Consider the following 26,942-nt stretch of genomic DNA (forward strand, 5'->3'; position numbering starts at 1 on the left):
AAGGGATTGAGGCCCAGAGAGGCCAGGCGCCTTATGGCTAGTGAGCGACAGCCTGAAGGGAGATCCAGGATCCCCGACTTTTCTCTAGTGCGGGGCCCCTGTTTTCTGCCCCGCCCTACCGCCCACCCTTTGATTCTGTTTTACAGTCAGGGAAGAGTCTGTTCAGTTTAGAATGAATAGAGGTGACTGGGTCACTGTTAAACGCCCCCAGCCCAGAGTGAATTCAATTCCTTTTAACCCTTAACGGCCTCTCTTGACATATCTTTGCTAAGGGCTGTGAAAGTCTTGACCGATTTCTGTGATTTCTGTATGGTCGACTGCAGTCTATCAGGTAACCCTGTGTGGGTTTGACTGATAGGATTTAACTTTTAGGAAAAAAAAGAAAAGGGATGATAAGAATATGTGGAGGGAGAGAAAAAGTTAAATTCTCTCAGCAGGATACCTTTTAACTCTTTGGCTCTAAAAATCACATTTTGATGGTTCAAATATGGCATATAAGACCTATAACCCAAGAACTGCTGAAGATTATTAAAATGTACAAAAGGTCCAAGCTTGGAGTTTGAAAAAGACTTCTCATTGTTTCTAGAAGCTTCACTGTTCTATGTTCTTCTGTTAATGGGGTTGGGGCATCCTGGGATCTCAGCTACTGGTGTGTCATCGACTGCTCTCTGGCCCTCCCCTGTCTGGGGGGCACACTCTTCGTCTACGTGGGAACTTTTGGGAGGGATGCATATGCCTGGCCAGCAAGAGGAGCCCAGCCGAGCTGCACGGGGGTGATGTATATAGCAGGAAGCCAGTTATAACAGCAGAAGATAAATTTGCTCTGTATAGGATCTTACATGTAGTAGGTAGTGTTTATTGGTATTTTGATTAAAAAATACATATATATCTATATATATCTCTTCCTCTTCTTTCTTGACTACAAAGATCTCGTCTCTTTAAGGGGAGAGGAGGAGCTTAATTGTGCCCTGCTCCTCTTCTAATACTGTGACCACCATCCCCACAGTTACAGACTCTGTTCTGGAACTTAGTGGGCGCTCTTCTTTGTGTTGTAGGAGTGATCCCTAGAGGCAGACAGCTGAGGTTGGAGTCCTCCACCCCTGAACAGTTATGTCAATTGGACTTCTTAAGTAAGGTGTGTCATCCTTAGCTTCCTCATTAGTAAGTGTGGGGTGGTGGTAATACCTAACTTGTGGGGTTGTTTTGAGGGCTAAGTGTAAGATCATTAGCATAACACCTAAATCATAGTAAGCACTCAATAAAATGTTACCCATGACTTTGTACGTTTCCTTTGGGGTTTCTCTGTCAAGTTTATTGCCAGCGTTTGCGGGTCTACCCTCTCCTTTAAGGTTGAGGTCCAGTATTATCTTGTCCATGAAACTTTGCTCTCCCTTAGAAAACTTCCAGTGGGGCTGTCCATGAACTACTTGGGAGACAAACCACTTTGTGTGTGTGTGAGTGAGCTAGAGATATATCTTCATATGTATCTGTTTTTCATTATGTGCATTGTGAGCTTTTGGAGACTAACAGTTTTGTCTTGATGCCCCATCTCTAGTCCAGGTCTGGTGTGTAGTAAGTGGTCTGTAAATGTGGAGTGAATGAATGTTGGTATTAGCTTACAGAGCTCATGTGGGACAGGAGATTTGCTTCACTGCTTTTTCCCTGATATCAAATACAATGTTATGTGCATTGAGTTTCTCAGTAGCTCTTCTTGAATCATTTCTCCTTTTTAAAAGGATTTATATATATATATATTTTTTTAGAAAGTGTGTGTGCTTGTGCGTGCGCACACGTGAGTGGGGGGAGGGGCAGAGGGAGAGGAAGAGAGAATCCTCCAGCAGACTCCCTGCTGAGTGTGGAGCCTGATGCAGGGCTCCATACCAGGACCCAGAGATCATGACTTGAACTGAAATCAAGAGTCAGTTGATTTCTTCTTTTTGTCCTTTTTGACTGATTAAGCAAAGCTGGACCAGTTGGGGCCCCCAGTTGGGACCAAGGGATGTGGCTCCTGCCAGATTCTCTTGTAAGTCAAATGTTTAAATTCAGCGCATGGCATGAAGGAAGTTGGGAGTATTATCTGATTGTATGGATTCTGGTTACTAGACTGTAAATGACTGTGGTGGGTGAGGATGTCATAAATACACTAGTGGTTTGGGGACCTGAAGGAGTTAAAGCTCCTCTCAGAATAGCCCAAGCAGCTCCTAGGAAGTAGCTTCCGAGGCAGGATGTGGCAAACCAGTGTGTAAATGAGCACGTTCTCCTTTGGAAGAAAAGGAAGTAGGTGGGGAGAAGTGAAGAGGAAGAGCTTGGTGGACAAATCTTTTTATCTGCTGCTGTAAGAACAAGCTTCTCTTTTGAATGCCAGCCAGAGCCTGTAGAATTTTAACCCCAAGCGACCAAGGTCCAAAGAATGCTTAATGATGCTGGTCTTGCAGTTTTCTTGTTTTTCTCCACAATACCTCAAATTTAATACTCAGTGGAGTGTTGCCTTAGTAGGTTTTGTTTTCTCATCTTGATCATTGGTTATTATTTAATGCTGTTTGAGGATTCACAGTTAATGTGAAGTGTCATTACAGTCACACTCTTCTAACCAAGATTAATTAATTAATTAATTAATTATTGGCTTTTATTTTTAAGTAATTTTTCTACACCCAACGCGGGGCTCAAACTCACGACCTTGAGATCAAGAGTTGCACATTCCACCTACTGAGCCAGCCAACCCCCCCCCAACCAAGAGTAATTTAGAAGAAAGTTTTTTGTCTCTTTGATGTGTTTACTTATTTATCTGTTTCAGAACACATTCTCACCCATTGTCTGTCCAGGTGCTCATAACAGCCCTTGTGATACAGGATAAGAGTGTGCTCTCATTTCAAGGTTCAAGGTTAGATGGCCTGTTACCGGCTCTGGACCTCCTGACTTCAAGTTCAGGGTTGTTTCCATAATCTTGGTACCTTTTGTTAAAAGCATGGTTTATACATTGGAGGTGAATTATTCACGGTGCAATTTTGCAAATAAAAATAGCCCTCTGGGATTCAGTAAGGCATGTGGGAAATGAAGTAGATGAACTGAACTTGGTGGGCTTCAGGCATCACTGGAAAGGCAGCCGCCACTTCCATTTGGATTGTATGGTTTGCAGTAATGCACATCCGTGTTGGGTTTAGGAATTGGATCCGGGACTGTGGATTGGTGTGGGATAAATACTGTCAAAGGCTTTTTTTCAGTCTGTCTTTGGACGAGGTAATGAGAGTTTAATTATCTGGAAGAGAAGTCTCCTGTGGGCTTCCAAGGATTTGGAAAACGGAGCTCAGCAGTTGTTTTTTTTTTTTTTTTTTTTTTTTTAAGATTTTATTTATTTGACAGAGAGAGACACAGCGAGAGAGGGAACAAAAGCAGGGGGAGTGGGAGAGGGAGAAGAAGCTTCCTGCAGAGCAGGGAGCCCGCTGTGGGACTAGATCCCAGGACCCTGGGATCATGACCTGAGCTGAAGGCAGACACTTAACTGAGCCACCCAGGCGCCCTCTTGACTCCATTTCTGTGAAGGTTCCAAACTAGAATTTTTGCACTTACCCATATGGCTATTTTGCACAAGCACAATATAGGTGATTTGACTCCAAAACCACACACTTAAATTGCATCCTCGTCAAATTGTGATGCTTTGCATGTCTTTTAGATTTTTAAATATAAAAAAAATATTCTTAAGGCATTTTAAATTTTTTTAAATTAAGAAATTAAAACAAAAAATTTTGTGGCATTTTTAGAAGCTAAGATGTCAGGCTGCTCTTTGCTGAACCCTGAACATCGTGAGGCATTCTAAGCTGGTGTGCTGGGACCATTTTTTTTTTTAACTTAAGATTTTTTTTTTGAGGTATAATTGACATATAAGTGTGCAGATTGATACATTTGTGTGTTGCAATATGATTACCACCGTAGCCTTAGTTAACACCTCTGTCATATCACATAATTATCGTTTCTTTTTTGTGGTGAGAACATTTAAGATCTAATCTCTTAGCAGCTTTGCTGTATATAATACAGTATTGTTGACTGCTGTGCATTAGGCCTCTAAGACCTATTCATCTTCCACTGCAGGTTTGTACCCTTGACCAACATCTCCCCAATATCCCTTCCTTTTCCTCAAACCTAATTCTTTAGCCTGGTGTATACTGTGCCTTTCATGGACTAGCCCCAGCTTACCTACCCTCTGGCCTTATCTGGATGGATGCACCTACTCTCTGGCCACTTGGAACAGCCTGTAACTTTCAGTGCCTCTTTATTCATGCTGATGCCCAAGCCTGGAGTGCTTTTTCCCCTGCTGCAAAAACTTGGATTATCCTTCATGACTAAACTCGGATGTTACCTTTGCAGACTTTCTCTTTCCCTTCCTCATCTTAGATGGAATGGGGAGTCTTCTCTGTTCCCATAGGCCCCTGTGCCCACCTCACTTTCAGCGTTATGATCTACCTTACCCTGTAGGCATTTCTTTTTTTTTTTAAGATTTTATTTATTTATTTGACAGTGAGAGCAGGAACACAAGCAGGGGGAGTGGGAGAGGGAGAAGCAGGCTTCCGGCGGAGCATGGAGCCGGATGCGGGGCTCGATCCCAGGACCCTGGGATCATGATCTGAGCCGAAGGCAGAGGCTTAACGACTGAGCCACCCAGGCACCCCACCCTGTAGTCGTTTCTGTACTTATTGGTATCCTTCCCTGTGTTTGGCTTGCACTGTGATACCTGTTTGTTTCTTTCATGTCTACATTTTTTTTTAAGATTTTATTTATTCATTTGACAGAGAGGGAGAGCGCACAAGCAGGGGGAGCAGCAGGCAGAGGGAGAAGCAGGCACCCTGCTGAGTAGGGAGCCGGATGGGATGCGGGGCTCAATCCCAGGACGCTGAGATGATGACCTGAGCCAAAGGCAGACACTTAACCTACTGAGCCACCCAGGTGCCCCATCATCTCTGTATCTTTATCTCCCTCTCTCTTTCTCTCACACACTCACACGCCCCCCACAAACTCGCACCCACACACTCGCACACACACCCACTCACACTCGCACACACGCTCACTCACACGCACTCGCAACATGCATGCTCGGACACACTCGCACAGACACACCCCCCACCCCACACACGCTCACTCGCACACACGTACACACTCGCACACAGCCACATACACACTCGCACACAGACTCACATACACACATGCTCACAATCACTCTGACTCACGCTCACACACACTCACACTCACACACTGGCACACGCACAGTCACACACTCGCACACACCCACACGCTCACTCTCACTCGTGCACAATCACTCGTGCACACGCCCACACTCGCACACATGCACACTCGCACAAAGTCACCCGCACACGCACAAACACGCACAGACTCACGCTCAGTCACACTCGGACTCACGCTCACACTCGCACAAGCTCGCACAGGCTTACACTGGCACGCTCACACTCGCAGTCACATGCACACGCAACACACTAGCAGACACACACTCGCACACTCGCACCCACACCCACACACGCTCACACTCGCACACGGTTACGCACACTCGGACACTTGCACACGCACACTCGCACACTGTCACACTCGCACACACACTTTCGCACACAGTCACGCTCATAGTCGCACACGCTCACGCTCGCACACAGTCGCACACACACTTGCCCAGGCTTACACACCGGCACACGCTCACACACACAGTTGCACACGGCCACTCACACTCGGATACTCGCACACACTCACGCTCGCAAACTTGCACACACTCGCACAGTCGCAACCTCGCACACACACTCGCACACACCTTCGCACATGCACACGCTCGCCCATGCTCATACACTTGCACGCACACACTCACAGTCTCACATAGTTTCACACTCATACATACACGCACACACACACATACTCACACTCACACATTCACACACACACAGCCTGGTGAGAGCAGCGACCTAAGTCTTCCTCATCTGTACCTTCCTAGCGTCTAGCACAGATAGTGCCTGTCACACAGTGGGTGCTCCATGATAAATCTGCATTGCGTTTTCAGAGCTGTGGGCATAAATGGGTATAAGACAGATGTTTGCTCAACCTCCCTATCCCCTTCCCTCCTCTAGATTGGAGCAGTCCTGCAGCTTTACATTCTCATGGTCACTTTTGCCTCTCTAGGACCCGCGGTTCCCTTTCTGTGTTTTTGTCTCTTCTTTTTGCTTTGTGTTGAATCAGCTTGGAATTTGGCCCTTTCTTGCTGGTTTTCACCAAACAACAATAAGAATGAAATATACACAGAGCTATTTTCGGGCACAGCAGATTGGACTGAAGGTCTGGGGTAGGGAGGGTGTATTACATTATAGCAATAAAGACAGCTTAACTTCTAGTAGTGTGAATTATCTTTGGTCTTAAATGACCTTTTGCCTCTTTGCCATGGTGCCTCCTTCCTTCTTGTGCCACTTTACAGCCACTCTCCAAACAGGCTTCTCCCATCTTATTCTGTATAAATCATTTCTTCCTCTGCTCCACCCTCCATACTGTTCAGGCCTGCTTCTGCCTATGCTGTGGATCAGGCCCTTTTAAACTATGGGCAAGCCTTCTGGTCCTCTGGTACCCTCTGCTACCAGGGGCTTTGTTAGCACAAACATTTACCTCCCCCGCTTCTTTCAGAAGACAGAAGCCAGCACAGTTAGTTTTGGTTTTAGTTAAGTTTTGTTCTCTGTGGTATGTGATTTTACTTCTGCCAGGTAGGTTTTGACCCTACCAGGCCAACTGCTATTAATTCGAGGGCCTGACTAGTAGTTTTCTACAAAGTGAGCACTTGTATGGACTTCTAGTCATGGTCCTGACACTGGGTTCCGTGCGCATTGCCAGACAGTGAAGTAGAGAGTGGAATTTTTTTTCCCCAGAGATGATGTGTGCTCAGAGGTGAGGTTTGCTGACTCCTCTTGTGGGTACTTTGATTAAGGAGAATGGCCAAGGTTTCATAAACGTGTTCGTGTATTTAAGGAAGGACTAAGTCTGGAGAACTGATGATTTCTCCGTGTGGACTAGAATTGGAGACACATTTTGAATCTGTGTTTCTTCTGACTGTATCTTCCTGCCTTAGCTGGGCTTTTGAGCATTGGCTCTTTCCCTTTTTGCCCTGGGGACCTGAATGTCTTCATGGTTCTGGGTTAGGAGGTCTAAGATGATGGTCACTTTGGGGACTGTACCTTTTTCTCTCATTGAAGAGCAACTCGCATTGCTGATGCCCAGAGTGGCAGGGGCTATTACTACGTAGGCAGTCTCTTCCTTTCTCCTTTTTTAAGTAGACTCCATGCCCAACGTGGGGTTTGAACTCATAGCCCCGAGATCAAGAGTCATACGCTCTACTGGGCCAGCCAGGCACCCCTACATAGACAGTTTCTAAAAGGTCTTTATCTACGTCAGCTTCTTAAGAGCAGGGAATGGGTGGGGTCAGATACATCATTTTTCTAAGGCCACAATCAACCAGCTTGTCCTTTCAGGAACACACCCATTGTGTGGCCACCACCAGACCCAGTGCTCCCTTTCTTCCTCGGATGGTGACCACATATTTACTGGATGTTCCACTTGGGTTGTCCATAGTGTTTTCTCCCTTCCAGTACTGCCTGCCGCCTCCTCTCCACCCTGCCTCCCTCAGTAGTCCCTTGGCTGCCTTGTGGCCACCTGAATTTTTACTGCTTCTATTGGCGTGCTTCACCTGGGCAGTGTCCTTTCTCTTCCCTTCCCGTTCCACTCAAAATGACTCAGCCTTGGATGTTCCTCTGAAAGGAATTCCTCTCTGGCTAGATTTAATTTGTTGCCTTTCCAGGAACCTTTTAGTGGAGTAGAGCACAGTTCTTTGCCTCAAAGGAATAAATCGCTAACAGGTAAAAATACCTGTGTGATCGCTGATCGGGTGGGGAGTTGTTTGAAGGACATGAGCTCTTTGGCTCATGGTGTGGAGAAAAGCTAGCTTTTGGAGTTCCAGCCCTACCTAGTCTTGCTTGCTCCTGGCCTCCATTTCCGTTTCTGTAAAATGGGAACAACGTATGTAATGTTTAATGTTGTGAGGGTGAAGTGAGTTAATGGGAACAACATGGCTAGCATTTAAGAATCTCAGGTCTTAACTTCATCTAAATTTCATTTTTTATCAGACAATTATTATGTCCCCGTTTTGTCCTTATCAAGTAAAGCCTTTATTCTTTTCATCCTCTATCTTCTGATTCCGCCCCCACCCCGTCTCCAAATTTCATCACTTTTTTTTTTTTTTTGTACTCCAGAAGATCCTTTAGAAATTAATTCATATGTGGCTAATACGAAACAAATTTTTTCCATTGGAGAAGAAACCATAGTCTCTCAGTTCTTTCAAGCAACATGACACTCTCTCTCCGACTCAGGATGTTGTTCAATATTTAAGAAGAGTCTGTGTGAGTGGGTGGTCCTGTCACTCCAGAGGTTCCTCTGTGTGGGTGTGTGCGTGTGTTTTCATCGTGACTCTCTGCAGAAACACGCCACGGGAAGGCAGTTTGTATCATTTCAGAAGGCTCTTTGATTCCAGGGAGTATTTGTGGGTTTTGTTTGCTTTTGTTTTGTTTTCGAAGGGTAGGAATATGTGATTGTTTATCCTTTTTTTTTTCCCTTTTTTTTTTAAGTAGGCTCCACGCCCGGTGTGTAGCTTGACCTCACGACCGTGAGATCGAGAGTTGCATGCACCACCAACTGAGCCAGCCAGGCACCCCTGTTTATGTTTTTTTTTAATTAAACCTGTTTTCTTGACTTTGAAAGACATTTGTTGATTGGTCTGGAAGCTACTTGATTGAAAATGAAATTAAAGAGAAACACTTGTCCTGACCCTCATTTTCTTTTTCCTCTTAAGTTACAGTTCTCTAACACTTGCTGTTTATCACAGCTTTATTCTCCGTTTTCTACAGGGCAGACCACACTAGAATGCCCTTTCCCCTTCTTTGCTGTCTAAATTTTATTTATCATTATAGACCCAATTCAGGGCCCCTATCCCTATAAAACTTACACTGATTATGCCAGCATTTCCTGAACTACAGAGTTGTCAGTTGTCAGAGTTGTTCCAGGCCTCTTGAGAAAATTAGGGGAACTGCAAAACAGTCTTTGCCCCACAGTCTTTTTTGGACGTGGTGGTGAAACCAATGAAAGGCAATAAGGGCAGTTTTTCTTTTTTCTTTTTTTCTTTTTTTCTTTTTTTTAAGTAGGCTCCATGCTGGGCTCGAACTCACAAGAGATTAAAGAGTCAGTTGCTCAACCCACAGAGCCATTCTAGTGTCTTAAGGCAGTATTTAACTACATTGTACATTTTTGCCAGATTATTATGTGAAAACATGAAGATGCAGGAATTTCATCAGTAGAATGGGGCTGACAGTGGTGATCACATCATGGTGTTGTTGGACTAAAGGGACTCATCTACCTTTCGCAGAATGCCTGTCACACAGTACTCAGTAAATCAGTAGGAAGGACTAGCAAATTAATGTTACCCTTACTAACCAATAATTACTAACCAATACTGTTAAATACTTGTTTAGCACGTTAGATGATTTCAGCATTTTTTACATTCCACTCTTAAATCTCCACAACAACCTTTTTTAATTTTTGTTTTTTTTAAGTGAGCTCCACACCCATTGTGGGGCTTGGACTCATGACCCCAAGACAAGATCAGGAGTCACATGTTCTACCGACTGAGCCGGCCGGGCACCCCATCCACAACAGCCTTTTATTTCTCACCACATCATTGGCTTAAATGCCCTTAGCTACCTGTGTTCCTCTCCTTGCTTCCCGAAGGGTCTTCTGGTGCTGAAATGCGTGCATTCTCAGAGAAGGCCTGTGAAGATAAAACAGTCCATATAGTCTCAGAGGAAAAGGCAGTGAGGATGGGAAAAGGGTCAACGTGTGGACAAGAAGTAGTGACCACGGGCCTCAAGCTGTACAGCATGGGAAGGCAGCCGCTGTGTTTGCAGAGATGCCTGGCCCTGGGACTTAGCTGCAAAGTTCTGTCCTTGGAAAACTGCAGGATGAATCTGGTTTTAGGATTAGAGAACTTTAGCATTGAAGAGGACTTTAAAGACCACCTAGTTTAACTCTGTTTTACCTGTGGGAACAGTCGAGGGGAAAGTAACGTGAATAGCTCACAGACTGAGTAATTTCCAAGTTGAACCCAAGTCCTCTGACTTGCAAAGCCCTTCACACTTACTTCTTAAGCAAAGAGTATATGGCAGCCGCATGCACGTTTGTTGTTGTTTTTTTTTTCCTTTCTAGTAGTCTTATGTCCCACTGTGAAAGACCAGTTCTGTGCTGACCCAGAAGCAGCTCATTTCTTACATATGTCACTGGCCCTGGAAGTGGATCTGGGGGCTGCTTCCAAGAATGACTGTGAGACTCTGCTCACCTCTACGTCTGTCAGCAAGCAGAGGAGAGTAGGCGGCCAAGATACGATTTACATTAGCAGCCAGCATCAAGGAAAAGGGAAAAAATACTTTTGCTAAATTCAGTGGAGCACATTATGAACCGGGCAAGGGAACGGCTGTACTGAAGCGTGTCTTCCCACAGCTGCTTACGAGACTAAGCCCAAAGCCGGGTTCAACACCAACACAAAGCAGAGGTCTATTGCTGGGGGAGGAGAAGGAAGCTTTCTCCTGCCCAAGAACTGCCACAGATGCAAGGTCGTTTTGGTTGCCATGGGGAGGAGGGGAAGTCCATGTTCACAGGGCCTGTTTAAGACTGAGGCTGACCCAGGACAGGAGAGAACTTCCCTATTGCTACCATTGGCACAATGGCTGGCTTCCCAGGCTGTATAGTTTGAGGCCTGCGGTCATCACTTTTTGTCCACACGTACACCCCACTGCCTGTTTTCTCATCCTCACTGCCCTTTCCTTTGAAGCTGGACTGTTTTATCTTCGCAGGCCTTCTCTGGGAATGCACGCATTTCGGCACCGGAAGGCTCTTCGGGAAGCAGGGGGGGAACAGAGGCAGCTAAGGGCACTTTAAGCCAATGACTTGATGAGAAATACAAGGTGGTCACAGAGATGATATGAGGGTGTTATGTAAAAGTAATTGCCCTCAACCCCTGGAGGAGAGGCAAAAGCATGGAGAAAGATCCCACTCTGTGGCCAGGCATCATGGGACAGTTCAGAGCTGAGGGAGGAGTAGGAACACCGAGGGGAAAAAAAAATCTCTGCAGCTCAGGCTCCACTCTGACCACGAGATAAAACCCATTGCTGGAGAATTTGGCAGCCTGTGGTGCACGGAAATTACCAGTGTTCACCAGAAAACCCAAACCTAGCTCAACTCCCAACGAATACACGCTAACAGCATGACCGAAGAGTGTGCCCATTTCTAAGTATAAAGATGATGTACCTCAGTCCTTATTCTTCTATTACAGTGTGTACCACTCAATGCAGTATTAAAAGACACAAAAATCAAGAGAGAAAAAACAACCTGCAAGAGATAAGGCCGTTGATCTAGAACTAGACTCGGAGATGACCCAGCTGTTGGAATTAATGGACAGGGGCTTTAAAATAACCTATGATTATGGACAACATGCATGAACAAATGAGGAATTTCAGAAGAGATGGAAACTAAAGATAAAGTGAAAATGCTAGAAAATTTTAAAAACATGACATCAAAGGTCAACGGGTCTGTCAGCAGACTGGAGGAAACTGAGGAAAGAATCAGTGAGTGACCCTGAAGATAGGTTAGTAGAAATTATCTTAATTGAAATAAAAAGTATCCAAACTGAGACACAAGGAGGAAAGGAATAAAAAGAAATCAGATCACAGCATCCAAGATATATGTACATAGAGAGAGGAAGAGATAGACATTGAGAGAGAGGAGACACAGACAGACACGGACCTGACTGGAACTTTTTAAGGAATTGGCTTATGTAACTATGGAAGCCTGGGAAGTCCACAGTCTGCAGGGTAGCCTGGCAGGCTGGAGACCCACGGAAGACTTGAGTCCAAAGGCAGCCTGCTGGCAGACTGTGAGGTCATTCTTCGTTTTATTAAGGCCTTAAACTAACTGGATGAGTCCCACTCACATTACGGAGAGTAATCTGCTTTACGCAAAGTTCACCAATTTAAATGTTATTCTCATTCCTCCCCCCTCCCCACAAACCCCACTTTCATAGAAACATTCTGAATAAGTTTGACCAAATATCTTAGCATTGTGGCCCTGCCAAGCTGATACATAAAATTAACCATCACATGTCCCCTTCTGGTTACTGCCCCCACCCAAAAGCGTGTTCACTTTTCTACTTTATAACTGCATAGATTAGTTTTGCCTTTTTTTGAATTTGACATAGATGCAGAAGAACACGTACTTTGTTGTTCCATCTGGCTTCTTTCTTACATAATCCTAGAATTTTATTGCCTGGTTAAGCAGCCCTTCCCAGAGTGGCCTGCAGGGTTGAGGGGTAAGGGTATAGAGCCCCTTCTCCACCATGCTGTTTGGGGCTGGCCTAAACTGCACTCCCTAACACTGATGGGCTAGCCTAGGGTGGAGTCTGGAATCAGTTAGCTGGGCCTTTGGTCCTCTCTGCCTTCTCCCTTCAGGCCCATTCTTCTTTTCTTATACTCTTTGTTGTTTTATTTTTTAAAGATTTTATTTACTTTTTTGAGAGAGAGAACATGAGTAGGGGAGGGCAGAGGGAGAGGGAGAAGCAGGCTTCCCACGGAGCAGGGAGCCCGATGCGGGGCTTGATCCCAGGACCCTGGGATCATGACCTGAGCAGAAGGCAGACGCTTAACCCACTGAGCCACCCAGGCACCCCCTTCTCTTACACTCTTTGTAACTCCCACATCCCCCCTGTCCATGGTTTGACTCTGTAGAGAACCCTAAAGCCAGTTCTTTTCTTTTTTCCCCTCACATTTCCCTTCTCTTGAAAATCTTCAGCTTTTCAACCAGAATGCACACTCAGTCTTACTCTCTGCCTCCTCAGCTGGTTGTCACATTGACACAAGCTTGGATCTCAGAGACACCTAGACAGCTCTCCCCTCCCTTCTCTCCTCCTCCTCATGTACTTTTTTTTTAACTGGGTGTGGAAACTGAGTACCAGAAAGGGTGGTGGCTTGCCCAAGATCTCACAGATGAGGGGGGGGGTTGCAGTCAGTCTCTTGATGCTGTTTGCCCCTGGCTTGGGTCTTCTGCCTGTGCTCTTCCTTCCCTGCCCCAGTAGCATTCTTACTGTCCAAATGTCACGGGGGAGAACTTCCCAACTCCCTGAGCTCTCCGAGGACACCCGCCTGCCTGCACTGGGATCTTTTCTCTGTTCTAGTCCGGTGATTGTCATCCCCTGCTCTTCCCTCTGTGCTCCTTCCTGGCAGGGCCTGCCACCCAGGCTAGAGCAAGGTTCAGGTGACAGACCACTGGCTGGTGTTTGCATGCTGCTGTGGCCCTGTTTGGTGTGTGGCAGTTGGAAGCCCCCTTTCCTTTGTCTAGACGTCCCCTCCCTCCCCCTTAAATCATTCCTTTAGGTCAGCTTCCCATTTCAGTGACCATCAGGGTTGGAGATGGCAGTGTGGGGTCTTGAGCTCTGTTCTCGGAGTTGGGAGAGCTGGCCACCAGTAAGCTGTGTGACTTTGTCCTCTCTGGACCTCCGTTTCCTCACCTGTAAAATGGGTCTTGCAGGTCCTTCCCTCTACCACGTTTTACACTACTTCTGATTTAAACCCCCGAGCCACAAATGCAAGATTCCAGTTGTGGCAGTGCATTAGGCTTAGCAGATGGGTGGGATGAGGGAGAGGGAAGGAGATGTTCTTGCCCATAGGATCATCCTTTCTCCACCCACTTCATTGTGCCTCCCTGGTGTTCTCAGAACACAAATGACAACCCTTGTTTTTCTCCACTTTCCTTGCTCTTCTCTGCATTCCCATTTCAAACCTATAATCTTCTTGTATCTTGATGAACTTGTGTTTACTGTAAGACAGCCACGGTGCAGAATTCATGTTGCTGTGAGTTATTTTCTCTCTCCTGTGGTGCATGGGGTGATGGGAGACAGACATTCACAGCTGGTCCCGGGAGAGGGCTGTGTGTGTGTGTGTGTGTGTGTGAGAGAGAGAGAGAGTTATTGTTCTGGGCTCCAGAGTCCTTTCTCGATCCATAGTCCTGATTTTGCTGGTTTCAGTTAAAGCCAAAGATTGTGCAGGAGACAGGTCCTGGTCCTCTGAGATTTGGAGCCTTGTGGTGTGGTTGAGGGGTGACAGGCTCCTCTCGTCCTATCTTCTTTGCTGGAAGCATTTCACCTTGGGGTCAGGTGGGGCAGGAATGAGCCTTGTTGAACATCCCTGACTCCCCATACAGGAGGAAGCAGTACTAAATACTGCTGCGTTATTGATTGATTTCTTTTTAATGAGTACTGAAAGCTGTTTAGATGCCAGGATTTTCCTTTTACCTTCAGATAAAATCCTTTGTCTTTCTTCCTCCGCAACTGTTCTTAAGAAACTTCTCAAGGGTTTTAAAAGTTGTTACGGGAAAGGCTTCTGGATCCCACTCTTGCTGCCTTGGCAGCTCCTACTCGCCCTCCAGCCGACCCGCACCTGACCTGACACTAGTGTAGAAGCGTGTCAAAATTCCATTGTTCCTTCACTTTGGTTTTCTGTTCTGGCTCTCCCCTGGTGAAGGAAGCAAGCATGGCGTTGTGCCTCCATTTGACAGAAGAGAAAAACGGAGATGTGTCAGAGTTCAGTGAGCAGTCTGTGGTCGCACGGCTAGCTGTTGACTACTTTGGGGTAAGAATCCGGGGTTCCTGATTACTACTGACTCGTCAGCTTGGCAGCACTGCCCCACCCCCAGTCATCAGGAGAGTCAGGGCACCACAGCGTGGAGTCTGTGCTGTGTCCCTCTGTGGCTCAGTCTTCTGAAAGCACAAATCAGGAGCCAGCTCCTTAGCTGGTGGGGGGAGGCGGTTAGACGGTCAAGCATAGGTGGTCGAGGAGGGAGGAAGCCCATACTGAGTTTTTCTTCCTGAAGGTGGGAAAATTACTTATTTCTGCAGAGAGCTGGGAAAATGAGCAGAGTCAGCATTTCTTCTTTTTCTTTGCCAGCTGGATGGGGTTTCTTGTGGCCAGTGTTACTTGCAAGGCAACGTTGAGCTTGAGATGCAGGGCAGGCAGGATTGCATCTGGCGCAAATGGCTCTTTGTGGAGGTACCCCATCTTCATGTACAATTGAGCCCTGCTATGGCAAATGCCCTGCACTAGGATCTTACCCGTGTCTGCATGTTGCCTTCCTTGAAAGTATTGAACTTTCTGAAGAGGTGGTATAGCATTACGGTTAAAAATAGAGATTCTCTTTGCCCAGGTTTCCATCCTTGCTCTGTTGCTTACTAGCTCTGTGACCTTGGGGAAGTCACTTCACCCATCTGTGCTTGAGTTTGCTATCTGATGTGGATTAAATGCATTAGCAAGTGTAAAACAGTACATGGTGCTGTGAGGAGAGTGACTTCCTTCCATTCACTTTTCCCCCCTCCCTCCTACCTGCTCAGCATGAGGGCGTGTTTGACGGAAGCCCTTGGAGTGGACTGCTGAGCCCTACAGGCAGCTGGAACCTCATCGAAGTTTTAGCTGTGGGGTTTGTCTGCGTTTGACAGGTCTCTCCAAACATTGTCATTGATGGGTTCTTGAGAGTCAGGAAACCTGAAGGTGGCTGTGCCCTCCCAGCCATGCTTGTTCTGGGCTCCTACACCTGAGAGACTGGGGCAGCTGTGAGACTTAGTTGAGCCTTTCAGCAGGATGAGAATATTACCAGGCATCTTAGTCTGTTCAGGCTGCATAACAAAATGTCATAGACTGGTTGGCTTAAAAACAGAAAGGTATCTTCTCATGGTCCTGGAGGCTTGAAGCCCAAGATGAGGGTCCCGGCATGGTTGGGTTCTGGTGAGGTCTCTCTTCCTGGCCTGCAGACAGCTAGCTGCCTTCTCTCGGTGTCCTCACACCACCACCTTTGGCGTGTGCCTGGAGGCAGGAAGGCTACCTCTCTTCTTATGGCCACCAGTCCTATCTGATTAGGACTCCACCCATATGACCTTATTTGACCTTATTTAACCTTAAGCTCTTAAAAAAAGTCCTGTCTCTAAACATACATACATTGGGGGTTAGGCCTTCAACATATGAATTTGAGGGAGACACAACTCAGTCCATAGCACCAGCCTTCCTTCCCCGAGAGCTACCCAGTGAGGACACTTGGTGAAAACAGCCTGGTGTCTTCTGTGGCCCTTATACTGTTATTTGTAAGGTATGTTGGATCTTCCCATAGACTGGGGAGGCGGGAGGTCTGGATCTCCCTGCCTTCTTGAGAGTTGGAATAGAGAGTGAATGAAGAGTGGAAGATTATGCTTACCTGTCAAGCTCAGAAATGGCGTGTATGTTGGGGCTTGGGCACCAGCCTTCTGATGTGCTCTGTCTTGCCACCCGAGTTGTTGGTTTAGACTAGTACTAAAGTCACATGAAACGTAGTGGAAGCTCTCTTTACCACCGTCCCCTTAACGAACTCCCAGGAATAATGAATGCTTTTCTGTTCTCTGTAAACTCAGTACTGCCCACAAGTGTGCTGAATGCACAGCTCACAGGGTGCTCTCTGCCCTGCCCACTCGCCTCAGCACCCACTGGCTGAATTATGTGCTTACCGAGAGCCACTTTGTTCCCAGAGTCATTTGTAAGGTTGTGGCTGCTACTGTAATTAAGTAAGGTACTTAAATATCAGATAAACTGGTGAAATATGCCTGCAAATGAAGTGGGTTCCCCCCCCCCTTTGAACGCTAATTAAAAGCCATGGAAAGACTCAGTAAGTCCAACTCACTAAAACATTACTATAAAATTAGGTGAGCATTAAGATTGGGGGAAATCCTAAAACTCTTGCGATTTTATGTTGATATTCTGTATCTACATTTTTACTCCACTTTAAGGAATCAGGTATTGGAAATGATAGTGTATCATGTTCTGGTTCATGTCAGGAGGATGGTGTGGGGCTCTTCCCAGTGGAATTTTACTCAAAGAGAGGGACTTGCCCTACCTACGTTAGAAGATGGGTGAATAAATGCACATTTATATATATTATGCAAAAATAAAAATTTTAGGTAAATATTTTTAGGATTCTTTGCTTTGATTAACCTGGTTCTTGACCTAATGACATTAGAGAGAAGAGTTTCTACTGTTACCATTCAGTTTAGAGCCTGTCAGAGCCTGTTTTGATGGTTTGGTTTGATTTCACTTTAGTGGTTTTAGGAAATAGATTTTATTTTGTGTACGGTGTTAATAAATCCAATACTAGTGGGGCTTTTGGAACTGGGGTTTTAAAGCAAATGAAGGTGGCTCATTCTGGATTTTAGCAGATTCTTTGGTTCCTTCTGTAGACTTGCAGCATAGTGAGAGAGACCGAATTTCCTCATTTGACAAATGAGGAAACCGAGGCCTCAAGAGGAGAAGGGTGTCAGTGGGAAGGGGTGTTGGGTGGCGTAGTGGAGGAGCAGGGCTACCGTGCGTGGAACCCTCCCCCAGGACCCATGCACTGGTTCTCCGGTCTGGCCCCGGAGCTGAAACTCTCCACCACACAGATGCTCCTCTGGGGGGACCCCTCTGATGCTGGTTGTGACTCGTGCTCTCCCTTTGGGACAGGACCAACCTGGAGGCCTTGCAGAAGAAGCTGGAGGAGTTGGAGCTCGATGAGCAGCAGCGGAAGCGCCTTGAGGCCTTTCTCACCCAGAAGCAGAAGGTCGGGGAATTGAAGGATGACGACTTCGAGAAGATCAGTGAGCTGGGTGCCGGCAACGGCGGTGTGGTGTTCAAGGTCTCCCACAAGCCCTCCGGCCTGGTCATGGCCAGAAAGGTGAGACCACTCAAAAAAAAAAAAAAAAAAAAAAAAAGACTGAATCAGGTTGGCCTTGGTGAATAGGTAATTGGATTATCTGTATATGCCTAGGGCCTGTGGGAGGAAGACTGACTTTTCACTCACTACATTTTTGTGCGGTTTGAATTTTGAGCTCCTGTTATCTGTCAGATTATACGATAAACACCCTGATGGTGTGTTAGTGTATTTATCCCCACCCCCAGACTGGAAAAGAAAGGCAAGTGACCTTCCTTAGCTTTCTGTGTGCTCCGGAAAGAATGCAAGAGTGCCTGTTTGCCATTATCCGGGCAGGAGAAGCCGCTTTCATTTAGGCAGCCCCGGCGATGCACCAAATGCTGGTTTCAAGTGGTTTGCCTGAGCTCCGGCCCTGCGGGCGCTTGGCCTGCATCCCCCTGCAGTGTGGACATCTCTGCTCCCCGCCGTGGCCGGCGGTGTTGGAGCTGGACTTCCTGTCCACCTGGGGTCCTCCTCTTTCCATACACAGCCCCTGCTGTGGCAGGGCTGGGCTCTTCCGTGGTTCCCGGCACACGGTCTTTAATCCCGTCCGCATCCATTTGCTCGGCCGCCTCTTCCCTCTTCTCAAACAGTGCCCACAGCGGTAAGCACTGCTCCCATGTCCTCTGGCACTCCTTGTCTGTGACCCTTGCTAGGAGCTTAGTCTTACTCAGTAGCTGTTTTTTTTTTTTTTTTTCTTTCTTAAGATTTATTTATTTGAGAGCGAGAGCATGAGAGGGGGGAGGGTCGGAGGGAGAAGCAGACTCCCTGCTGAGCAGGGAGCCCGATGCGGGACTCGATCCCGGGACTCTAGAACATGACCTGAGCTGAATGCAGTCGCCTAACCAACTGAGCCACCCAGGCACCCTTCATAGCTGTTTCATATGGCAGATGTGTCTGTCACCTGTCTTCCTGGGTGAAACCAGTGACAGTGTGAGGGGCACATAAGGTGGCACCTGAGGCCCCGGCTGAATCTCCACCACCTCAGGCTCCAGAGGTCAAGGGGCAGTCTCCTGGGCAGCTCAGGTCCGCATACCCAGTTCCTCGTACCCTTCCACCCCCGCAGCCCTCGGGTGGCAGCCAGCCTTGACAAGGCTGCTTTTCCTTCCTCTCTCAGCTTCACAAATCCTTTGGGAGGAAACCCTCCATTCAGCTTTGTTCTTTGGAGGGGTGAGCCCCCCTTCCTCACTCTGGGCTCTGGGAGCAGAGGCACAGCTGTCCTCCCCTGGTTACAGCTCCCCCAGTACCAACACCTGCCTTGATAGGTTGGCACCGAGTGCTTTGGTTGGGGAGAAACTTGCCCGTGTTCTCTCTTCCTACTGTTAAGAGCTTAAGCATTGAAGAACGCTTCCATCCGTCCCTCCATGCATCCATATATTTTTAAAGCCTCTCTTCCCCCCACCTTTTTTTCCCCAGCTAATTCACCTGGAGATCAAACCTGCAATCCGGAACCAGATCATACGGGAGCTGCAGGTTCTACACGAGTGCAACTCCCCCTACATCGTTGGCTTCTATGGTGCGTTCTACAGTGATGGCGAGATCAGTATCTGCATGGAGCACATGGTATGTGGCAGCCTGTCAGCCTCTGGGGCAACGGCCTTGGAGTCGGAGGGCTCTGGGCTCGTCTTTGCTTTGGGAGGCACCTGGCTGCCTCCCTGTTCCTCCCTGGATCCACATCCCTGTCTTGGGCATCTGGGAAGCCTGACTCTACAACCTGGAGTAACCAAAAGACCACAGGCCTCTTTCCTAGGTCCCCTCCTCTCTTCAAAGAGAGGTGGCAGCAACCGGGTATCCCTGGTAGGTAGGCCTAGAGCACACCTCCCAGTTTTCTTGTCCCCAAGGTTTAGATATAGGGTGAAATCTGGTTAGTATAGTTTAAATCCATTTATGATGTGCAGTGTTGTGTGCTAGGTACCCGGTTCTGGGGTTATGGAGATGAGATATTCCTGTCTTCAGAGTCTGTGGTCTGCTTGAAGGACAGTCTGGAGGGGTTCTTTGGGCGTACAGAGAAGTAATGCCACCTGATGCATATCAGAGAGGGCAAGTAAGGGGGCACTTATGGGCTAATTGTGTGGATGTGAGCTGCCACTCTAAGTACCATTAGCTGCCTGGAGTCCCTTCCTCCTCTTCCCAGTGCCTAACCGTAACAGTAATGGCGTCCACAACAGTAATAATGCTAGCAATACTAACATGGATTAATGTGTTGGGTGTATATCATATCACGTACTCTCCAACGCAGATTAATATTTTATTACATTTTCTCAACACCTCATTGGATGGGTAGATCATCTGCATTTTACAAATGAGGAGACTGAGGCTCAGAGAAGTGAATGACTTGCCCAAGGTCATGCAGCTAGTTAGCGGAATCAGAATTTAAACCGAGGCTGTTGGACCCCAGTGCCTGTACTTTGTTGAATCCAGTGGATAGTGATTGGGCTCTGTTTCCATCCCTGATGCCAGAATTTCAGAGAGAGAGGCTGGCTTTGTGATCGCTATTTTTTCCTGTCCCCATGAGGCAACAGGGGACTTTGGAATCTGAGATGTTTATTCATATCTCCCTCAAGAGAGAAGTAGACACTGTCTTGTTTGCCACTGTGTCTCCAAAGCCCAGAATAGCCCTGGCACACAGCAGGTGCTCAATAATAATTTGTTTATAGACTGTCACCTTCTCGTCAGGACCTCGGGCAAGTTTCTTTCTGATTCTGTTTCCTCGTTTTGTAAAACGGCCATTACTCTGCCTACCTTCTTGTAGACTAATCCTCGAGGATTAGTGAAAATAACGGAGTCAGTCTTGGCGCACCGACTCCAGGCCTGTCTTCTGCGAACGGTAGTGCTTGCTTCATTCTTGATGGAGCCGAGAGCTGATGTGACTGCATCTGCGTGCTTCTGACTGCCGTGCTTTCAGTCCTCGGGCCGGCAGAGTGTCCCTCAGCAGCTCTGCTTCCTTCCTGATCCTGGATCTGCCCTGACCTCTGGAAAGAGAGCCCCGGTGCCTGGTCGTAATGAACTCCAGGAGCACCCTCCCCGGGAGGTTTGTCCCTCACTGGTGCCCCATTATTTTGAATTCCTCTTCATGGTAACGATCAGGAAGTGCCGTGCACACTCTTGCAGGCATCTGCTGACTGGTGTGGTGCCATATGGAATGTAGAACCTGAAATGTCTTCTGCACGCCTGAAAGTTACTGAGAAAGCTCTCGTTCTTCTTGCTTGAACAGGAGTGAAGCAGCCTCTGGGCGGCCTGTGAACATTGCTGGTTTGGTCCTCCCTCAGCCTTGGGGTGCTGATATTTTCTCCTTGGGTCTTAGCCTCACTTTGGTGGGGTGCGGCTCAGGGGGAGGGGGCTATTCCTTATGCTTTGGGTTTCTTGGGCTCTTGGTCCTGTTGATGGTTGGTTTTCTAGCTCTAGCTCAGAGTTTTGGAATGAAGATGTGTAACTGGCAGTAGAGGTCCTTGAAAACTAGAAGGGGAAGAGGCTGGAGGTAATGGTGAGAAACCAGTGATGGGGAAGGCCAGAGGAGCCTTTTTCCTCTCAGCTGTTGCCACAATAATGGAAGGCGGGTGGCAGCATGGCTAGACATAATAGTAACTAGCTTTCCCATTTTGCACCACTTGGTGAGTCCTTTCCATGTTATGTAAGTTATTAATCACATCAGCCCTCTCCTGTGAGACACAGTGTGGACCACCCTCCCCAAGGTGGAACAAGGCCTCGAGAGGCTTAGTAATTATAATTAGTTCTATAGCCAGTAAGTGTCAGAGAGCTTAATTCTAACTAGTGTCTCTAACCAGGTCTGCTTTCTTTAAATTTCATGCTCTCTCAGGATTTTCTCATCTGTGCAGAGAAATGTTTGGACCAGCTCTTCTCTGGGGGCTCTTCTGTTTTTGGCACTTGCCGCCAGTCAGGGTTTACGTGAGTTAGCTTGGGTTGGGCTTCATGAACACTTGTAGTGCCTGTAATGTGAAGGGTGCCACAGGAGCTGCTGGGGGGATGGGGACCCTGTAAGTGGCCTCTCTGCTCCCCAGAGCTGGTCACAGGCTGGATGGCTGTGCTCTAGGGCCTTCTTAGGTGAGGACTTCTGAGCACCGGCTCTGTGTCATCTCATGCCTGCTGTCTTCTGACCCATCAGGTAATTTCCTGAATTACCTCCACGTTCTGTGTCACTTGGTGTTCCCCCTTTGTTAGAGGAACCAGGATGCTATGTGTAGGGTGAGCATGGTTGAACTCCTGGGTGCTTGCCTCAGAGGTGAGGATTAGGCCCCAAACATTGATAGCCAGTGGCCTTTTTGTTTATTCAGAACTTGCTGGAACCTGTTCTATTAGCCTTATGCCACCTCTTGCCATTTGGAGTTCAGTCTTTTTATTTGTCTTCAATGCACCTGTAATGAGGCTTCCTTATTCTGGAATCCTTTATTCACTTTGGATTCATAGATATTGATCACAACCTTTGTGCCTCTTGCTCTGTCCTTCCCACCCAACCTTTCCCTCCAGGAGGACAGGGGGACTCGGGACATGACAAGGGTTGGTTTCCCATTCTCTCAGCCCATTTCCGGTATCTGCAGGTCAGTTTTTCTCTCATGGATTTGGCTCTGCGGGCAGGGCAAGGTCCTCCCACATAAGCAGAAGATATCTCTGGAGTTACTCTGGGGAGCCTGAGCCTCGAAAACTGGCTTTCAGAAGCTGGGAGGGTCAAAACCTTTTGAGGGCCAAGCACAGGGTCTGGCATCTGTTGCGTGAAATGTGTTGAGGGACTGAATGAAGGAGGCCCAGATGGGGAGGGCATGGTCAGGTCTGCGGCGCAGTGGGAGAGAGTTAGGCCTAGGGTTTTCTGTTCCCAGCATCCACAGGCCCCGAGAGCTCTGGAACAGTCTGTTGATACTAGTGGAGAGGCTCAGAACTACCAGAGACAGGACTGTGTAGTGAAGCTGTTGTGGCCTCAAGTCCAAGCAGCCGTGCTGCAGAGTAGCTTTCTGCTCTAGGCCTGGACCTTCTTACCCCTTCTTCGTCCCTGAGCAGGCCTTCCCACAGGAGAGCTCCTGTCCTGGCCTCCTCTGACAGAAAAGCTCTCTGACTGCTAGCAGCCACTTCTCTTTGGGGATTTCTGTTTTGTCTCAGCTTCCACATTTCAGAGGTGTAGTCCTGTAGGGCTCTGTTCATTAGCCACATCTCAACTTCAGAGGTTCTTGGCTTCTGTCTATGTCACTGTCTTTGTGTTCTTTGTCACTAACCTTTTCCCCCAACACTTTATTAACACAGTTTCGAACACAGCAAGGTATAATATACCCTGTAAGTCCACCACCCAGATTCTGCAGTTACTGCTTTGCCATATTTGCTTTACCACATACTGCCCATCTATCCCTTCCTTGCTCACATCATTTCTTAGATGCATTTTAAAACTAATTTGTGTCACTGGCATGCATTGGGCCCCATCTTCTAAAGCACTCAACCAAGGGCTGATTTTGCTAGAAAGAAGCTGTGCTTGCACTGCCCAGTCTGGATTTTTTGAGACCTGAGGGGTAAATGGATACCCCCTGATCAGGATAGGAATGCTTCTGCCTTGGGGGCAGTAGATTCCTGCTCAGGTGGTAGTTGAGCAACCAGGGAGCTGAGGATTCAGGATGGATGGTTCTCATGCAGGAGTAAAAGCTTTTGAGTTCTCTCTCTCTCTCTCTTTTTTTTTCCATAAAGCATTTGTCTCTTCTATAGAAAACCTTCACAAAAGCACCATTGATTTACTTAATAATTGGCTTCTAAAAATAAGCACAATTTCAGCAGCTTTAGTCAAGGAAGGCAAGTCCTTGGCAACAGTGAAGTGAAATTAAAAGGTTGTAAGGTGAGTTGTAGGCAGCTCTGGGTAATTCTGACTGTGGTTCATGCTTCGTAAATCTTGCTAATAATCCCATTGTTCACACTGTAACTCTGCTTATAGCTGGGAAGGAGGTGAAAGGAAAGAGAGAGAGCCAAGGTTTCCTCCTTTTTTTTTTTTTTAAGATTTTATTTATTTGACAGAGAGAGACATGGTAAGAGGGAACACAAGCAGGGGGAGTGGGAGAGGGAGAAGCAGGCTTCCCGCTGAGCAGGGAGCCCGATTCGGGGCTCGATCCCAGGACCCTGGGACCATGACTTGAGCCGAAGGCAGACACTTAGCAACTGAGCCACCCAGGCACCTCTCTTCCTTTTTATTTTTATTTTTTTTAAAAAGATTTTATTTATTTTTTGACAGAGAGAGAGTGAGAGCAGGAACACAAGCAGCGGGCGTGGGAGAGGGAGAAGGAGGCTTCCCAACGAAGCCCGATGCGGGGCTCGATCCCAGGACTCTGCAGTCATGACCCGAGCCGAAGGCAGACGCTTAAGGACTGAGCCACCCAGGCGCTCCCCTTTTCCTTTTTAATAGGACTATTTACCCCAACCTCCAGGGAAGGTGGGAGCCAGGCTGCCCTCTGTCCTAGGCTGTGGAACCTGAGAACCAAAGTTAGCATTTCTACCTCCTTTGAGTCAGATTTTGACAGTTGCTTTGTTACCTAGTTTTAACTGCATAGTCCTCCCTGATAATTAGGCAAAGCTGATCAAACAAAGGATCTGAAACCATATCCAACTGGAAGCAAAAGAGAAATGGCTTGGAAACTTTCTGCACTGGAGTCCCTCTTCCCATTGGTAAAGGAAATTGAGAGGTGCTATCATGTTTCTAGAAGCCTGCTGACTTGGGTGTGGTTACCTGGGCTCTGATGTCCTGATTTGGCCACCAGGGGCCTGCGGCATTGTGAAGGCGGCCAGGTTCACAGGTGACTCAAAACTCAGCCTGGATCACAGCTTGGGTAGGGCTCTTCCAAGGACTCTTGGAAAATAAATGGGTTTACAGGGGAGTTTTGTTTGGTTCTAGATTAATGATTCCACTCTCATGCCTCTGTGGGAATTCTGGCACATAGGCAATTTTAGGTTGAATTTCAGGATCTTCCATCATGCTCTTTGGTTGACTGACCCACCCCCCATTAATTCTGATTAGAAGACAAACATGTTCAGGGGTACTAGTGTGCATTTGAGAATTCACACTTGTATTGCTTTTCCCTCAGCATCTGTGATCCAGAGTTGACTGTGACAGAGAGTGATTGGTCCAAATGCTCCTTTCCATAAGCATAGGATTTTTAAGTGGATAATCTATTTTTAACATTGTTTTAGGAGACATTTCCTGAGGGGTCTGTATCCTTGAATCAATCTTACTTATTTTCTCACCTCCTCTAGAAAGAAAGCAGTGTTGTATCTTAGACTGCCCTTGCACAAACTGGACGTTTAGTAAATACTGTTAATTGATTTGCAGATTTAATTCTCCATTTTCATAAAGGAGTTCAATAATTTAAAAAGGTAAAACATTTATTCATTGTGGAAAATTTATAAACAATAGAAAAGCTCAAAGAAGAAACGATCTTGCAACAAAAATCCCTCATCGTCTTACTACCTAGACTGGAAATAACCATTGGTAACATTTTGGATGTTCTGGTTTTGTGTTTGTACACACTTTTTTATGTCTAAAGAAGTGTGAATATGGGATGCCTGGGTGGCTCAGTCGGTTAAGCGTCTGCCTTCAGCTCAGGTCATGATCCCAGGGTCCTGGGATCGAGTTCCTCGTCGGGCTCCCTGCTCAGCGCGGAGCCTGCTTCTCCCTCAGCCGCTCCCCCTGCTTGTGCTTGCACTCTCTCCCTCTGACAAATAAGCAAAATCTTAAAAAAAAAAATCATTTATAAAAAAAAAGTGGGAATATGTTCAGTCCTTCTCTTTATCATGTTGTGCCTTGTTCTGTGACCTTACGCTCCCCGACTGTGTCATTGAGGCTGGTGGTTTTGGAGGCAGGAAGCATACAGAGATGTCTCTCTGCTTGGCCACATCTTGCCACCTCAGGTGCGGTTTCCATGTCCCTCCTGCTGCCAGCTCTTCACTTAGCCACTTCCTCCTCCGAGCACTCGGAGTGATGTCTGTTCTCCTCATTCAACTGTTTGTTCCCTGCCTTGTGTCAGAGGAGGATTTAAGGTGCCTTGCCTCATTGTGTTTTTCTCTATATTTATAGGTTTTTTCCATCCCTAGTTTCTCACCTATCCCTATGCCTTTCACAGAGGTGATTAATAAATGATAAATGACATTGGTAACTGCTCAGTGTAGATGAGATACTTTAAAAATCAGTCTCTCTCTCTCAAATAAGAAAATCTTTAAAAAAAAAATGGGGCGCTTGGGTGGCGCAGTCGGTTGAACATCCAACTCTTGAATTCAGCTCAGGTCGTGATCTCAGTGTCATGAGATCGAGCCCCGCATTGGGATCTGCACTCAGCGGGGCATCTGCTTGGGTTTTCTCTCTCCCTCTACCCCTCACCCTGTTCGCATGTGCTCACGTGTGCATGTGTGGTCTCTCTCTCAAAATAAATAAATAAATCTTGAAAAATCAGTCTAAGTTCGCAGGAATTGTCTCTACTTCTGAGGGTGTTTTTATTTATTTATTTTTATTTATTTAGTTTTTAAAGATTTTATTTATTTGACAGACACAGCAAGAGAGGAAACACAAGCAGGGGGAGTGGGAAAGGGAGAAGCGGGCTTCCCGCCGAGCAGGGAGCCCGATGCAGGGCTTGATCCCAGGACCCTGGGATCATGACCTGAGCCAAAGGCAGTTGCCTAGCCAACTGAGCCACCCAGGTGCCCCTGAGGGTGTTTTTAAATTATGGCTGATAATTGGCAACCCTTGAAGTCAGAAGGATATGAACCTGGTCCTGCCTCACTACATCAGGGTTCCCTGAGTGAAGCTTTTCTTCAGAATCTTAGGTTACAATGTAGAATCCATGAATGGGAAGGCCCTGGTGTGAGAGCCCGAAAGAGGCTGGCTTCATACCCCATGCGTGTCGTGTCTCGTATTCTACCTTTCCACCACCTCAGTCCAGGCTCAGGCCATGTCACTTCCTGCTCATCAGCTCCTTCATGCTCTCCCTGCTCTTTCTCTTGGCTGCTGTGGTTTTCATCTGAAAGCAGGCAGCCTTCTGTCTCCATCACAAAGGCATGTCTTGGTTTTCTGGTGGGGCTCCATGACCTGGTCACAGATAGGTGTTCCTGGCCTG

The 26,942-nt window shown here is 47.1% G+C and overlaps 1 protein-coding gene across 2 annotated transcripts in view; it reads left to right on the plus strand.

Annotated features, from left to right (window-relative positions):
- The window catches only part of MAP2K1 (mitogen-activated protein kinase kinase 1), a 79,184-nt gene that overhangs the window by 19,570 nt on the left and 32,672 nt on the right, over nucleotides 1-26,942 (plus strand). The window contains exons 1-3 of one of the 2 annotated variants that reach the window (XM_027569795.1): nucleotides 13,948-13,970; nucleotides 17,631-17,841; nucleotides 19,273-19,419. In XM_027569795.1, the coding sequence (XP_027425596.1) occupies nucleotides 13,963-13,970; nucleotides 17,631-17,841; nucleotides 19,273-19,419 (366 nt within the window). In that variant the 5' untranslated portion in view covers nucleotides 13,948-13,962. Of the gene's footprint in view, nucleotides 1-13,947; nucleotides 13,971-17,630; nucleotides 17,842-19,272; nucleotides 19,420-26,942 lie in introns of those variants that run through there. The other variant, XM_027569794.1, reaches the window with a different exon arrangement.

Source organism: Zalophus californianus, chromosome 6 (genome assembly GCF_009762305.2).
Source record: "Zalophus californianus isolate mZalCal1 chromosome 6, mZalCal1.pri.v2, whole genome shotgun sequence".
In the NCBI taxonomy this organism is placed as follows: Eukaryota; Metazoa; Chordata; class Mammalia; order Carnivora; family Otariidae; genus Zalophus; species Zalophus californianus.